Here is a 17385-nt window from a genome sequence, read left to right as displayed (position 1 = left end):
TGTGATTGTAAATAATAATTCAGACAGCACTAAGTAGAAAATGGCATTTTATTGATGCACCTATGATCCAAGATTCAGGACAAAGAAGATAAAATATTTATAACACTGTATATAGCAAGTCGATGCTATTATTATTTTTAAAATACAAGCTCTCTCCTCTCAGGTCAACAATCGCGCGAACTGACATCGAGTTTTAAAAATAGAATATTGGACGTAAAATATATGTATATGCATAATGTATATTTAATGTACATAGTTCATTTAACACATGTTTTTTTTACAAGAACATTAGTTGTTATATGTATTCACATAGGAAGCACATCAACATGTACACTCACACTTATTAGAACACTTGTTTTCGCTCACGTTCATAATTTGTTAATACATTTCTAAAAAAAAAAAAAATCTTTGAGGAAAACATGAAAAGCGTTTATTTTTCCCGGAATTCTCGAACAGGTTTCAAGTCATTTTTTCTGCACGAGTTTTAATTGTAAGTTCTTTTCTGTTGATGTAGTGTTGCCACTACTGACACACATGCCTGGAAAAAATGGCAGGTTACGTAGGAACAGGTATACGCTCCAAATGAGCGTGGTTTTTCAATATCCGCTGAGTACTTCGTAATGTAAACTCATGTGAAATGTTTGTGTGATCATCTTTCGTCAAACGAGTGACATATTTGCACGAGAACTTAAACAAGTCTTGTCAGATAACCACATCTCAGAAGCTTCGCACTTACAAACTCTATTTACCTGAATTTTCAGAAGTATCTTCACAGGGCATCAGCTTATGCTAGTGAGCACACACTATTATACAATTGTAACGAGTTTATTGCGAGCTGATGTTACAAACAGAGCTCCAACTTGAAAGAAATCAGTTTAATAACGACACTGATATACAGTACTGGCAATAACCAAACAGTTAATACATCGACACAAAGAGCAGAACTCTTGTTAATATTCCATCAGGATCGAATTTATATTAACATGTCAGCATAGGCGTCGACTTTGAGGGGGAAGGCATTTTAGCCCCCCCCCCCCCCAAATTCCTCAAGAGGAGTAGATATTATACATAAATAATACCTTTTACGTACACCTTACCCTCGCCACTACATTTGAAATCGGCGCTGCTTCAAGTCCGTGTTTTCTAGTCACATGCGCGCCAATATTGTTGACAGTCAAGGCAGGAGTGTTGTTGCGGAACAATCCGACGCAACAATGGATTTAACCTCTTTACAAATCACTTGAAGATGTACTACGTCATATCCTAAACTCAAGGTCAATTATCAGTTCTGTGACATTTTTATCAATGCTTTTAGCATAAAATGAACTCATTGTACACTGATATAAGTTATCATCATTACGCATGTAGATCTTCAAATTTACCAAGAGTCATTATCGTTGCAATATTTATAGGGTTTCGTTAATTAACTCTGTTATTTTCTAGGCTTTCCATAAACGTGCACACGTATTATTTCTATTTCGTCAGGTCTGTGTTAGTTTGGCACTAATAATCTACTTTTTCTGTTTTAGCAATTATCGACACACAGCGTATTCACAATAGTTGTCGCCAGAGCCAAAACTGGATTAGCTGTCACAGTCCACTTTTCAAACCCCTTCAGAAGACTACATACAAGCTAGTTCTGTCTATGGCAATGAAAAATAATTTAACTCTAGTTTCGGAAAATAGTTTCTTGACGCATGAAAGTTTTGTTGTTTTGTTCTGGTCCCGGTTAGTGTCCTCAGAATTTATTCATTGTTGGGAGACGTGTCGTTTGGCGTTTTGGGTCATTGTTGTGGCTGAGATAGACTCGCAACCGCACCTTTGGGCCTCGTGACCTTGCAGAAGGATGAGGAGCGAAGCTGGCAACTGAACAGGAGTTGTGGAAGAATCGACAGCCGGACAAAAAATTGCTCGAGGTATCTTAAGAGGACGGAATTAGGGAGAAGACGAAGACGAACTGAGACAATGAAGGTGCTCCTGAGGGTCATCTTTCTTCAGATCCAGGTCTGCACTCTGGCGCGTCGCCTGTCGCAGTCTCCCGACCGTCAGGAAACCCGGGACGCGTCCCCGTTTCGCCATCTGGGTGCGGCACGGAACGTCGAGTACTGGGAACCTCCGAAATCCGAATCTCCTCTCGCGTCGGAACGCATGTGGAGTGGGATGTGGACAGATCCTGCAAGACAGAGAGAGATGGGGAGAGGAACAACAAAAAGACAGTTCAGTTATCGAAGTATTTCTGCAACATGCAACATTGAAATCATTAAAAAGAAAAAACAATCCTGCAGTAGGAGATATTTAGTACAGACTTCCAGACACACAGAGAGTCCGCTCAGTAATACATAGCCATGCAACAAAGCTGCTACACATTGTCATCATATTAATATCACACACGCTTCAATATAAATTTTCACGTATCTATGAAAATATCTGCAGTGCACACTACAAATGGAAGGAGATGGCACTAATACTACTTTTAAAAATACATTTTCCTTGCTTTTATCTTCATAAATAAGTACACGTTAAAGTTCACATTTTAAAACCACTGGAAAAAGAGTCAATTAGAGGGAATAAACATTAATGACTCGGCGAACAGTCAAAATTATCTTTCCGATGCACTCATGAATATTTACCATTCTGCTGCATTCATATATAGAACTACTTAAAACGTGCCAGTACTGTGATATAAGGAAATGAATTTGGAAGTTTCAACTCTAACCTTAAATTCAGGCAGTACAAACACATATCATTGGCTTTATTGCATACAGCGAAAGGATATATGTTAGTGGTGAAGGCAAAAGGATCGTGTCGTTAAAGGTATCATGTTTTCAATCGAATGCTTACTGCATAATGTTAATTAAACAATTTACTTCTCGCCATCATGGATTTGAGCGAATGTAAATAGGATATACTAGTGGGAAGGAGCTTTTACAATATTATTGATATTATTATTAAAGTAATTGGAGGAAAATATCAAAATAATATAACTAAATAAATGTCATTCTTTTTTTTATTTTTTACAAAAACATCCTTCTCGACCATTCATTATGCTTCTGCTTCTATACACATTGGTTTATATTATTGGCATTCTAGTATATTTGTGTGTGTGTGTGTGTGTGTGTGTGTGTGTGTGTGTGAGAGAGAGAGAGAGAGAGAGAGAGAGAGAGAGAGAGAGAGAGAGAGAGAGAGAGAGAGAGAGAGAGAGAGAGAGAGAGAGAGAGAGAGAGAGAGAGAGAGAGAGAGAGAGAGAGAGAGAGTGTAATATTTGCATTGTCAATATGTTATAATTATCAATATGCACTCAGAGGCTTTGTAGTGCAGTAGCAAATTCTTTGGCAATTCATTTAAATTTTGCCGTTTGCGACACAAACAACATTTAAATTAAATTACAGTGACTATACGGGCTGCTTCAAAATGATGTGAACGATTTCAACTCCTTATATATTTTTTATTATTCGTCCAAATCGTTATAAATTTTACATGTAATTCCTAAAACTGTCCAAGTTTTTTTGATAAAATTTTGAACACAGTATCTCACAAATGTTCTATGTGAGCCCCCTTTGTTACACTGCATACATCAATTCGGTAATCCAATTCCGCCCAGACCCGTTTCAACATGTCTGCATCAACAGCTTGCACTACAGCAGTAATGCGCTCTTTCAGTCCATTGACATCTGCGGGTAGAAAAAGTTTGTACACAATGTCTTTTAGATGTCCCCACAGAACAAAATCACAGGGGGTTAAATCCGGGGATCTTGGTGGCCAACGTAGAAACTGTTGATCATTTTGAGTAGATCGCCCAATCTAGCGGTCTGGCAGTCTGTTATTAAGGTAATTTGTAGTAAGCATGTGTAGGAATGTTTGTCCAGTCACAGTTTCTTCGTGAAAGATGTACGGATCGTACACTTTGGTAGATGAAATGGTGCAAAACACATTAGTCTTCGGTAAATCACGCACAACTTCAACGATTTGACGAGGATTCTCAGTCCCCCAGATGCGAACATTTTGCTTGTTCACTCTTCCTGTCACATGTCACATGCCTCATCACTGAAACAAAGTTTGTCAATAAAATCATCACCACCACTGCATAACTCTAGAAATGACTCATAAAATTTTTGCGGGACGATAGATAATTAGGTGTTAAATGTTGTAACAACTGCACTCGATAGGGACACATCTTTAAACGCCTACGCACTACGCGCAAACAGTTGCTCGAGGCATTGTTAGCTCTTGACTCACTTTCCTTGTAGACTTTTGGGGGCTGCGTTGAAAACTAGCTCTAACTCTCTCGACATCTGCCTCAGACGTGGACGGTCTATCGGACGATTTTCCTTTGCAAATGCATCCCGTTGTCTTTAATTTATCATAACACTTACGTATGGAGTTCATGGATGGTGGTTCTTTACGAAATTTTGTACGAAACTCACGCTGAACACTAACAACAGACCGACAAACGTGAAATTATAGGACGCAAAAAGCTTTCCCTGCACCACAGGCAGCCATCTTGGAACTTATCACCCTGCCACCTAGTGGAGAAATTTGGAACTACTACGACCATTGCAAACAAAACTCGAGGATATGGTTGAAAGTATTTACATAGAACTTTAATTGTTGATAAAGTTTTATCGCTCCTGGAACGGTTTCTTATCGTTCAAACCATTTTGAAGCACGCTGTATTTGATCAGCATATATTTTAATTGTTGCAGAACAAATTTAGCTCTTCAGTTAAAACTTTTTCAGCTTTGGTCCTTAGTTCTAAAGCGTTTTAATGTGAATGGGGAAGTTCTTTCCTTGTTTGGTTTGAGCTATGCTTTCGGTTAGTATGTACAGTAAATGACATATCTGGATTGTGATAACCATATTGACCTTCAATGGATTCATTTCAACCCAGAAGTGTCCGTGACTGTACATAGATAATTTGTCGCAATTTTAAAATATGATGGCATCAAGTACGTGAGGATACCGAGTGGAAAGGAAAGGGAAGGAGCCGTTCCTAAAAGTAACCGTTAAGAAATAACCGTAAGCTAGTGTAATTCAAGCTTTTATTTCCCAAAGAAAACTCTTTTGCTTTCCTATATAACTGAATGTGTTAAATTGTAAAGCACATTATTGAGTAGCATATGGGTCTGCTTGAGCTTTCAGTTCTAAGGCCAATTTATGCACAGATAGCCGAATCGGGACTGGAACTACAGTTTAAGGTGGAATCCGAACACCATATGTGCCTCCACCGGGTACCGAACCCGGGACCCCTTGAATACAAGTCGAGGACGTTACTACTACACCGTCGGAGAGACATTAAGAGCATTACATAAAAACTAAATTTTTTAAGAAGTTAAAAACTATCCATATCCGTATTCAAATAATTATTTGCTTGTCACAGTTGAACTTTACAGCAGAACAATGCATTTCTGCAAGATTGCAAATGTTATTTGAACATTTTTCTATTCTTCCACAAAATAGGGAAATAAATAGTCTGGAAATGTCAATAATCAAACCGATTCTGTAGTTAACATGCATGGTCAGTTCATCATCTTGACTTCAACTACTTACTGAGATTGTATTAAGAATACAAAGCACAACATACTCCTCTGGGTAGTATTCATAGACAACAATAATGAGCCAACGTGTATTATATTCACTTCAAATTTTAGAATAAATGGTCGATTCCATCAGAAATTCATAGCAGTATTCAAGAACACAGGTAAAAAAATCATCAGTATTTGCTCTACATGTACAAAAAGCGAAGCTTTAGAAGAAAGTACTAGTAAATTTTATTACAACTTAAAATACAGGTAAAAAGGAATTTGCAACATGTTACTGAATTACAAAAAGAGAAACCATACCTGCCTATTGTTTTACATTAACTATTATTAACTACTCTTGTACTAACCTTACACAATACTTTCATTTTAGTGGAGATTGACACTGAAGGAATCACATGTCGATCTTTCCTGACACAGAAGCAACATTTAGTATGTGCGGCAGTCACATGCAGCAACAATGGCAGTCTGGAGGAGTTGTGAAGACAGAAGAAAAAGCACACTGAGTCATGGAGGAAAGACAACAACAATAGATTTTTACAACAAACGCATCATGCAGTGCAAATCATGCAAACCGTGAGTGTAACTGATTTATCATTATTAATTAGTAAGTAATTAACTACATCTACCGTTAATTACATGAAGCTTTTACTGTAAATATTATCATTTGCATCAATTGTAATGTGTTATGGAATTATGGAACTATCTGCGTTTGAAGAGTAACAAATTATCAAGATTACATGTATGTACATTATATTAGTGATTATTGGTTTAAATTACTCTATGGATAGTGTTCATGTTAATCTACATTGCTCAGGTTGCGGAAAAGATTGTAATATATTTAGAAGTGAACTTCCTGCCATATTTTCTTTCAGGGATGTGCGAAGAGCCAATTAGAATTCAGTGTATGATGCAGCGAGGTACTTGATTGGCTTTTCTGCTTCTTCGTTCAGCACATGCGGAGGGAAACTAAAATAAACTAATTATATGTTTGATTGGACGAACCTTAAACCCAAATGAAAATAACTTGGAACAGAAGATAATCTCTTTCGAATGTGATACAATTTTCTAATACATCAAGCGCATTCATCACACCAATTTCATGTTGTGATACATCATTCCTTTTTTTAAAAAATGTAAGCCTTAAAAGCAAATAACAAAACGGCTTAATATGACAATTGCGAGAACGAACATAATATTAACTATTTTTATATATTGTATTGCTCTATTTGGTAAGAACACACGTTTTAGATTGAAACAACGAAGAAAACTTTGGTGTTGAGAAAAATGATTTCAGAATCAAGGCCCAAGAGAATGTATGTTTTGTGAATTTACTATTTCATATAGTAGAACATTTTTCTTTCTAGCTGATCGTGGATGTTGATATATGATGAATTGATGACTTTTAATCAGTGCACTTGGTTTATATACATATATGTACATGTGTATTATATACGTATATTATTATATATGTATGTATGCATGTGTGTGTAGACACCCACACCAATGTTTTAGAGATTCATTCTGGCTCCATCTTCAGGGTAGTGTATTGCCTGGCTACATGCAGCTAGTCCCCAAGCATAGTATGTCTAGGAGGATTGTTTAACGATGCCCAAGGATCCAGAATATATAAAAGAACGAGTCTCTTAGACATACATTTATATATGTATGTATGTATATGTATATAACATAAACGTAGTACAGTGGTTAAAATTGCAAACAACTCGTCATGGTAATGTTTTGTTTGATACAAGGATGGTTATTGGCAAGAAAATAGAGCTACGGGTTGCTTTGAAACAAATAGAAAACTGAGGAATGGAGTGGGGAGGATAAGAACGTGTATGTATGTTGGAAACTGATAACTTTGATGTATTCTAGGAATAGATGAGAAAAATCAATTTGTCAATTCATGGCTTCATTAAGATTGGAAGATAGGTGTGCAATTCATTTTCAAGGATAACACCTGCTTACGGGTACTGTTAGAAACTTTTATTATTTCTTCTTTTTCAGAAGCAACGAAGATCGACACAAAGTCGCTCCGTTTAAAACGAAAGATCAAACTTACAACTACAATTGCCATCAGTGTTTCCACAAGTTAACCAATTACGCAGATGCAAATTTACAACAAAACGGACGGTTCTCCAGTGGGATGCAACCTTTCACGAGGACAAAGGAAAACAAGAGCTCTGAAAAAAAAGAAGCCTCGGTACAAATATTCTGTACACTACAAAGGCGAACTGAAATTACCCGCGGTTTCCTTCCTTGTTTGTCTATGCACGTTCTTCAATTTACGTTCGCATACCTTCGAGGCTTGAATTTCCGGTTTGCTCGTTTGTTCTTGCGCCAAAACAAAAGAATCCCCTGATGGCTTACACGAAATCGATACTGTCTGTTCTTTTTCCAAGTGGAAAAAAGGCGGTTTGGGGTATATCCTTGAGGGGCGATGCTAATGATGTTCCCATTTGGCGAGGCGTGTGGATTTGACAAGGCCCGCATGAAAAGAAATCGGTAACCACTATCTGCACAGGTGGTACGAGAAATATAATCATTTTTGTACTGAACGGAAAATTTCGATAATGTGCGCCCTTTGGCTTTGTCGAATTATCTTTTAATTTAATTAATTATTCTTTAAATATAATTTACAGTAGCTGCAACTCAGATCACTTTCAACATTTCCTCTACCACCACACACAAACAATAGTGTCTTCATTTACTTGCACGCATCGTACAGCCATGATAAAATATTAAAATTGCATTCCCGCCAAAATTTCCTGCCTAACAATGCTATTGCATCTGTCTCTCGAATGCTCACCCAAGCTTTTTACATATTCGCAAACGTTTACAAAACTTTTCATTTACATCCATTCTAGGCATTTCAAGTAAGTACCTGCACTGCACAATCGTCGCAGATTTACATTTTTTTTAAAAGAAAATAGTGAGGCATGACTATTATGTGAAGTTTATTTTTTAAAATACTTAAAAAATAATTTATTATAAGGTAAACTGTTTTTGGTGCAAGATTAGGATACACGGAATACTCGTGGATATACGTTAAAATTGATTATCGTTCAAATCGACGGGCATAATTTCTTTGTGACAGTTTACCAAACTTTTTTCCGGTCTGAGAAAAAAGGTTAACGCATTAGTTCTTATTGATTGATCTGTGCATTATGGTCGAAATTTTACACTTGAGAAAATTTATTACAGTGTTGCGAAGTACGGATTTAATCTTCTTTATCCGAAGATTCTGAGCCGCTATCATTGATTTCCTCATCTGGCGCGCCGATGCAACGATTACGCGATGAAAGCTTATCAATCAATTTTTGGACTGAAAATACAAGCTGCAACGATTATCCGGTGAAATACGGTACTGTGTTCAAAGGTAACTGTGAGCCAAATATTTCGCCGTTACAATCTTTGAATTTTCATTAATTTACGTCGCACTGGTACCACTACGTTAGTCACGACGATCAGTATGGACTTTATACTTAATATATATTTTTTATTTCTGTAGTTTTCCTGCCACTGTTGTGTAAGTACAGTATACAGAGGATGAGAATTCATTAATATATGAATAATATATTAAGGTGAATCTTGGAAAATGTACGATACGCTGTCTGGACTGGTGTATATTACCTGTACTTTTTGTTCTTCCCTCTCTTTGTAGTGGAAAAATAGATGGATGTTAGTACGGCTTTCTTTTAAATACGAAGCTGAGAAATGTAGCGTTGTTATATTACGTATTTGCTGTTCTGCGAATCAGCGCTTAAAGTAAGGAAGCGACTAACCTGAATGTTATCTGATGTAATTAACTGGTAGCTGGAAATTAAATTTTCTTCTTCTGAGAAGCAAGATAAAAGAAAGAAATTTATAATAACTCAACTTTTAAAATTTATAACGTTTAATGAACGTATGTTTAAAAAACTTCAATTAATGTAAATTTATTATGATATGAAAATTATGTAACCAGCAGGGTAGGCTAAATACCTCAGATTTTCGTTAGTAAGAATAGTCAGTTTTTGCACTTCCTGTGTGTAATGTGAAGGAGACTACCTGTGTGGAACAGGTATTAGGGATAGCACTTGCTGTGTGTAATAAGGAGACTACCTGCGTGGAACAGGTATTAGGGACCGCACTTTCGGTGTGTAATAGGAAGGAGATCGCCTGTGTGCAACACGTTCTAAAATAGACTTCCCTAAATTCAGCACTATACCATTCAGTATCCTTTGAAACTTCGTCGTAGAACTTGAGGTTTACTCCCTATTTCTCACCCAACCAAAGTGAATGTATTAACCTACTACAACAAACCGTATATATCAGTGTTCGGGATTCCAGGATTCTGAGATGGCTTCAGAGTAGGTCTGAAAGAGTTCTTGTTCCAGACTGAAAGATTGATTGATTGATTTCGTATTTTAAGTCCACTTTATGCACAGTAAGGCTAATCGGGACTGGACCTACAGTTTAAAGTGGGATCCGAACCACTATGTGCCTCCACCGGGTATCGAACCAAGGACCCCTTGATTACAAGGCGACGACGCTACCACTGCGCCATCGGGGAGGCCAGACTGAAAGAGCAAAGGGTTAAAACTGTGTAAGTGAACGTAACAATGTAGTGGCCGAAAGAGTTAAGCGGTCGATTTTAGATAGTGCCATCGAAGTTCCCAGGTTCGATTCCCGACTTGGGCAAGGATGTTCTCTGCGAGCCCCTTTTCATTACTTTAATCCATCATCTTCATCGTTGCAATTAGCCGAAAGTGGAAGAAAAGCGACACTAAATAACAAAAACACAGAAAACGCATTATCGCATTACAGCCTTAACTTCGTAATGTGAATAAACTCGAAAAATAAATATACGTTTCTAGGAGTAAGTGTCGCAGAGTGTGTATTTGTTGTTTTGTTGCCTTTCTAGATGAATCGTGACGATGACGAACTCGTGGTATTGACCAAAGGAGAACGGAAACTAATATTTATGCCGAGATTCGAACCCAGGACCGCGGCGCGCTACTCTAAGCTCTTCACCACGGAGATTCAGGAGGCATGTATCCGCTCGAGGAAGCTTGTAGCTGCTAGCGTTGGTTATCATACGGGAACATTTCCGCACGAGAACTCGTCGTTCTTCATTCTTTGTCTCTTGGCTTTCCCCCTTGTACGTTCAAGTGTCACATGCGAGGTCATCATGCTTCAGAAGCAACTCCTTAAAGAGAGGACCGAAGTTTCGCCTAGAGAATCTGCAACAAGATTTCTGAACGCACTGACGACTTAATTAATAAACAACGTCAGCCGGTGGCATCATAAGACAATAGCGGGAGACAGCAAAGTCCAAAGAAGTTTTGCGGAGAGTTTGGCTGCTTCCCCGCTGCTTCGAATATCCAACTTCCTCCATCTCACCGTCCTGTCTTTAACAGAAAGCATCTTCCATTATAATTAGGCAAACACGAGAGATATTTGCGTCTGAACCGAAAACTTCCTTCGTGTTTCTTCGTAACTCGACGTTCCCCGAGATTCTTCCTCGGGGCTATTAACTTTGCTCACACAAGCTATTCACTGCTTGTTTCGTTCTGTGAGCGAGATGTCCCTCTAATGTGGAAACTAATTTGACCACGTAACATTCTCTTTTGATTCCTGTCGTAAAAAAAAAACGAACCACACGCACATTTGCAGAGAAACGACGAATATATACACATTTCCTGTTGTTGTGTTTCGTATGTTTCCTTTGCTGCAGCTTGGGGACAGCTGGCGTAATGATAACTGTCTGCCACTGGAAAGTAAACATACGCTGGGAGAGAAAATATGCAAACAAATGATTCGACGCCAAAAACATTTATCATCTAGCCTGCTTTTCCCATTACATTACCTCTTTTTCACGGAATGTTAATTTTGATGCAGTCATTGCGTTGTATATTACTATTTATGTGGTTCTTTTTCCATTTTTTCTACCTGTCACAGACTTTTTCGTCTTGGCATTTGTATATTTTCTCTGTTACTTCCTACAGGTAATGGACAAAATAATATGAACACCTTGGTTTGCAAAGGCCTGTATACGCCGTCGTGGAAAAGGAACAACACTCAGCAGAGATTTCAACCATCTAGTGGCGATGAAAGCAACATATCAGTCTATCAGAAGCTGGTGTGAGAGTTGCATGCGAGCAGTCAGCTATCCGTCAAATGCAGGTATGTCCGACCTTTCAGACTTCAAAAGAGGCATGATCATAGGAGCCCGCCTGGCTGGAGCATCTGTGACAAAAACAGCTACACTTGTTGGTGTAGCACGGAGCAGTGTCAACTGTTCTGACAGCCTACAGACAACATGGAAAGACAACGTCTGCAAAGGAAAATAGTGGGCGAAAAACAAAGTTATCCAACACGGATCGACGTGTGTTGAAGCGAATAGTGACTCGAAAGCACAAGACAACACTGTGCCAGATAACCGCAGAGATGAACAATCACCTCCAGGACCCTGTATCAACGAAAACCATTCAAAGGGAGCTGCATTCTGTGAACATTCATGGCAGAGTTGCCATCCCCAAACCGTTGGTGACTCAACGTAATGCAGTGACACGAAGAAGGTGGTGCCAAGAGCACAAGAATTGGACACAGCAGCAATGGGAACATGTGATATGGTCAGACGAATCGTCTTTCACATTATTTCAGACCACAGGACGTGTTTATGTGTGGAGAACTCCTGCTGAAGCATTTGATATTGACTGCTTAGTGCCTACCGTGAAACATGGTGGGGGGGGGGGGTCTGTGATGGTTTGGGGGGCTATATCTTGGAATGGTGTTGGCCCACTTGTCGTCCTGCGTGGGAGAATCAACGCAGAGAAGTACTGCACCATCCTGGGTGACCACCTCCATCCCATGGTTCAGACTTTGTTTCCCGATGCATGCCCCATCTTCCAAGATGATAACGTCCCTATTCACACTGCTAGGTGCGTTGATGCATGGTTTGATGAGCACAGTGATGAGGCAGAACATCTCATCTGGTGTCCACAGTCCCCCGATCGTAACATCATTGAGCCTTTGTGGGGTATTTTGGAGGCCAAAGTGCGTAATCGGTTTCCACCTCCAATGACACTTTCGGAAATTGAGACTGTTTTGTGCGAGGAGTGGCTACGTATTCCAGTTCACACTGTACAGGACCTTTATTTGTCTATCCCACGTAGGATACAAGCTGTCATTCAGGCAAGGGGGGCCCAACCCCCTACTAATACAAGTTTTCTGCAATTGCATTGGTGTTCATATTATTTTGTCCATTACCTGTATATTTCGGCGGATCCACCGTGTTTTCTGTCCTCTATAATCAATATATTTACTTACGTTACATCCCTTCCGTGTTGCTCCGCATATATCTTGCAGAACTGGATCCATCGTCGCATATGAGCCTCTATTTCGCATATTTTACTAGGTTTCAGAAATCTTACAGCTACGTTTGCTTTTGATCTCTCAGATCTCTAATGTTCCTTTACATCTATCTTCTAAGAAATATCTCTAGTGAACAATTTGATTTGATTTTCCACTAGCTGCCTAGTTGGTCTAGCGCTTAGGGCCTCCCTGATGACACTGCGGTAACGTCATCGAATTGTAATAAAGCGGTCCCGGGTTCGATTGATTGATTGTAAAGTGGACCTCTGTGGGTTAGTGGTTATCATAGCGAGCTACAACGTCAGGGGTGTTTGTCTGTCCTGTTGAAAATTGGAGAGTAAGAACAAATAATAACAATATGAAAAAAGAAAGACATGAAAGAGAAATAGATGTAGTACGAGAGAGGGAAAAATATAGAAAGGGATAGAAAGAGAGAGATAAAAAAGAAAAAGGAAGGAAGAGAAAGAAATGCAGAGAGGATGCGAGATAAACAGAATAAGAAAACGAAAGTGAGAGAGAGAGAGAAGCAGAAAAAATAAAAAAGAGAGAAGAGGACGAGAAACATAGAATGAGAAATAAGAGAAGCATGCAAGGAGTAAAGGGAGAAATAAATATAATTGATTCAGTTGGTGTTTAAAGTCCACTTTATGCACAGTAAGGCTAATTGGGACTGGACCTACAGTTTAAAGTGGGTTATTGAGAGATAAATATAGAAAGAGTGAGTGATAGATAGAGAGAGAGAGAACAAAAAGGATAGCAAGAGAGAGAGAGTGTCAGAGACAAAATGAGATTGGGAGAGAGCTAGAGCAAGAGAGAGAACGAAGCGAATGAGAGAGACAGAGAGAATATTAGCAGCCATGACCACCGAAACAGACCCTTCATAAAAAAAAATCGTCCACCTTTCAGCACAGCTGAAATAAATCGTTTGGCGACAACATTGCTCAATGGTAGATTTTCCACTCCAAATAAACATTGTTTCAAGATGGCAAGTTGGTATAATCAATCATGCACGATATATATTTATCACGATGAAGCAAAGCCTCAACACAGCTACCATATTGTTTGACGACCTACAAATGAGATATTATCAGTCTTTCAGAATCCGAGAAGAGCCTTCCATGAAATCTTCCTTCGTGAAGAAGAGATATTACCGAACGCGATTCACGAAGCTACATTTGACAAATATACATCGTGGAACGAGCTCTAAAACCGAGCCCTCGATCTCAAATTAGAAGGAATAATTACTGTCTGCGGCAGAAGGCATCCACACTTCGTGTCACTTCCATCCCCTCCGATTGTCTTGGTCACAAATCTAAGTCTTGTCATCGGAGCCCTTAATTACGGTGGAAGCCAACCGAAGCAGCGTTGACTTTAGGATATTGAATAGGCTTCTTGTTCCCCTGAAGGATCTATATTGCAGTGCGGGGTCCCGATGGAGCGGTTGGCAATCGCTAAACTCTTGCAGATAGAGTTTCAGGGAGAATCTGTTCAGTGCTGGGTAGGGTGGATCTATTTTAAGCGTACGAAAAGGGTAGAAGACATTGGGCAAGATTTAGTTTATGCACAGAAAGGATAATCAGGATTTTTGATTGGTCGGTTTAGTTTACAAGGCCGCCACGTTAGGCTAATTGCGAAGATGAGGATGAGTCATGATGAAATTAATGAAGGAACCCATGCCAAGGTCGGGATTCAAACCCGGGATCCCTAGCATCGTAGCGCGCTAAGATAACCACTCCATCACGGAACTCGGCTTAATCGCGACTGGATCTGTAGCTTAAAGTGAGATCCGAACCACTATGTGCATCCACAGGACATCGAACTCGAGACACCTTGTTAAGACAACAACGTTACCATTACGCTATCAGGGAGGCCCGTCGGGCGTGTTGCGATTGTCCTCACGTTACTTAAATATGTGCAGAGATGTTCCTCGTACGATAACGAAAACAAATCACACCGTGCAGATATCAAGGACAACTTTTCTTTGTAACGTTTTACGAATTGAAAGCTCGTTTCGATGCCTCCTCGAAAAAAGCCATTCTCTATTTTGCATGCATGTAACCGCGTTACTCATAACGGTTGCCACTGCCATTTATTTTCTCTGCCGGAAAGCGACATCATTTTTGTACGATATGGGCAGACTATATCATTAATCTACACACGAATCGCCCTCTAAAATGCGAATAACCCTCTACAAAACTCACAAGACCATGATAAGCAACAAATATACATAATTGAGGGAACGGGGTTAGCCCAGCCAAGTCCCCCTTGCGGTGTTTCTGCTTGTATGATAGTGTTTTAGTATCTTATCCGACGGAAAAAAATACATGCTAGTGGCAACCTTCCATCAGTGCTGCATGGCTGCATACATATAGGATAGAAATGCATTTTTTTGCCATCGCGAGCAGAACTTCGTTCATCCTGATGTCCTCTACACGCTGAATTTGTTTTGTCGTTGCTGCCGTAGAAAAAGATCTATTCAACTAATCCCTTTCCAGCTGACACCATTCTCCGGAAAGCCATCAACACTACTATCGGATTAATAATTATAGACACTGAGTTTAGACTGCACTTAAGAATTAACCAGTAGATCAACATAAAAACGAGTTACATCAAAATTTAGCTTATTTAATTCTGCGTTAAACTATGCTAACTAATTTTTTTCGAGTATGCCTTCTATATTTTATCCTCGTGAGAACAAAAAAGGGCCGATCTGTTTCAGGTTTGCAAACGATCGCTGTCTTTGAAATTTTAAAAATCCAAAACGTGTTGTCCAATCGTGATGAAATTTTAGTACGGAGCAGGAAGAAAGATTTTAAACACAGTTATTAATTTTCAGATTTTAAAAATTTGACAAAAAAACTGTTATTTTCAATTTTGGGAAACAACGTTTTCTTAGTATTTGGTAGTCCTACAAATACAATATTGGTCTTGTTTTTAAACTCTTTGCACTTCATTATCACTTTCAAATCACATTACGAAACCTATTTTATACAAATTTTTATACAACGTGGCAACACGGCATACAGCGATGTCCGTTGAATAGTGGAAACTGCGGGCTGGCATTGTGAGTCTGTGCGTACGATTTTTACTAAACTTATCCGATGCACTTTTTAATGCATTTGTTGTAACCAAGACAGATTCAGTAACTTTTACAAGTTGCAAAAGGTTAGTTTTTTAAACCTTTCTACGAGGGAAGTTTGAAAACTAAGGTAAACGAAGCAGAGATGGCAGCACCATAATCGACATAGATCCACGGTCTATAAGTTTGTTCCTTCAAACGAACCCTTGCAGAGTTTCAGCCTAGCGCGTTGTGAGGATATTGTTTATAAAATGATTTCTCCTAGTCTGCAAAATAGCCGTTCACAGCAAGAATCACTTCATCGTTATCGGAAAATTGTTGTCCTCCGAGCCATCTTTGAGATTAGGGAAGAAATGGAAGTCAGGGAGAGCTAGATCTGGCTAATAGGGCGGATGATCCAACAATTCGAGCTTAAGTTTATGTATTTTAGCCATAAAAACCATTGACGTGTGAACACGTGCATTGTTCTGTGGCTTTGTCAATCATTTTTAAAAACGCTTGCACGCTAACCTACTTCGCGTGATCAAACCATAACCTCACAGCCCACTGTGCTGAAACTCTGCCAGTGCTCGTTTGTAGGATCAAACTTATCGACCGTGCATCGATTTCGATTATGATGAATGCTGCCATATCTGCTTCGTTTACCTTACTTTTCAAACAACCCTCGTATATATTTTTTTTAATTCTGGAAATTTGAGAATTTTCGGTTTAATGTTTATTATACAATTTCCAAATTAATGCATATTTATTTTTAAAGCAATATTGCTATTTCAGAAAAAAAATCATTGTAGAAACTTTCCGTTTCGTGTAGTTTCATAACTCTTTAGAGAAGAGTGTCTCTTGTTATATTACATCGTTAGTCTGAATAAGTTAATCACGATGAAAGAAGTAAAATGAATACATATGCAATATTTACATTCATTTGAATGCACTGCCATCTAGTGACAAAGAACAGAAATTCTGATATCTAGACGTATATTACGATAGGTGTTCAAAAATTCGTCAAACTCTTCTCAGATATTGAAGACGGTTTCGGCAAAATACCCACGCTTTCCAGAAAAAATTATACCACCACGAAACATTGGCCGGCTGAGTGAAGAAGAGTAAATAAATTGAAATTTAAAGAGGAAGTGTACGTAAATTTTCAGAGACAAGCGAGAGAAGTATGAGACTGCCATGACAGAAAGTCAATGTTCTCACCAACATCAAGATTTGAATATCACAAGCATGAGACGTTTTGGCTGTGTTACGTTAAGGTACGGGGGAAACGATTTTCTGGAATAATGCAAGGTGGCATACATCAAGTGCTCGTAAAGTACAGCGAAATGATGACCTGCAGGGTGATGATAGGAAATGGAAAAAATAAGAGAAACGTGTCGGTGAAGACAAGACGTGTGAGGTAGCAAC

General features: G+C 38.9%; 1 protein-coding gene across 5 annotated transcripts in view; it reads right to left on the bottom strand.

The window, feature by feature from the left end:
* Positions 1-396: 396 nt before the first annotated feature.
* LOC145994809 (tachykinin-like peptides receptor 99D) overlaps positions 397-17385 on the bottom strand; it is a 616641-nt gene continuing 599652 nt past the window's right edge. For 4 of the 5 annotated variants that reach the window (XM_083131117.1, XM_083131116.1, XM_083131120.1 and 1 more), the window contains one exon: positions 397-2173. In XM_083131117.1, the coding sequence (XP_082987243.1) occupies positions 2046-2173 (128 nt within the window). In that variant the 3' untranslated portion in view covers positions 397-2045. Of the gene's footprint in view, positions 2174-5887; positions 6006-17385 lie in introns of all 5 variants that reach the window. The other variant, XR_014442396.1, reaches the window with a different exon arrangement.

This window comes from Lepisma saccharinum, chromosome 11 (genome assembly GCF_977018435.1).
Source record: "Lepisma saccharinum chromosome 11, izLepSacc3.1, whole genome shotgun sequence".
Lineage (NCBI taxonomy): Eukaryota > Metazoa > Arthropoda > Insecta > Zygentoma > Lepismatidae > Lepisma > Lepisma saccharinum.
The sequence above is the reverse complement of the archived record's forward strand: the minus strand, read 5'-3'. Positions and strand labels throughout refer to the sequence as shown.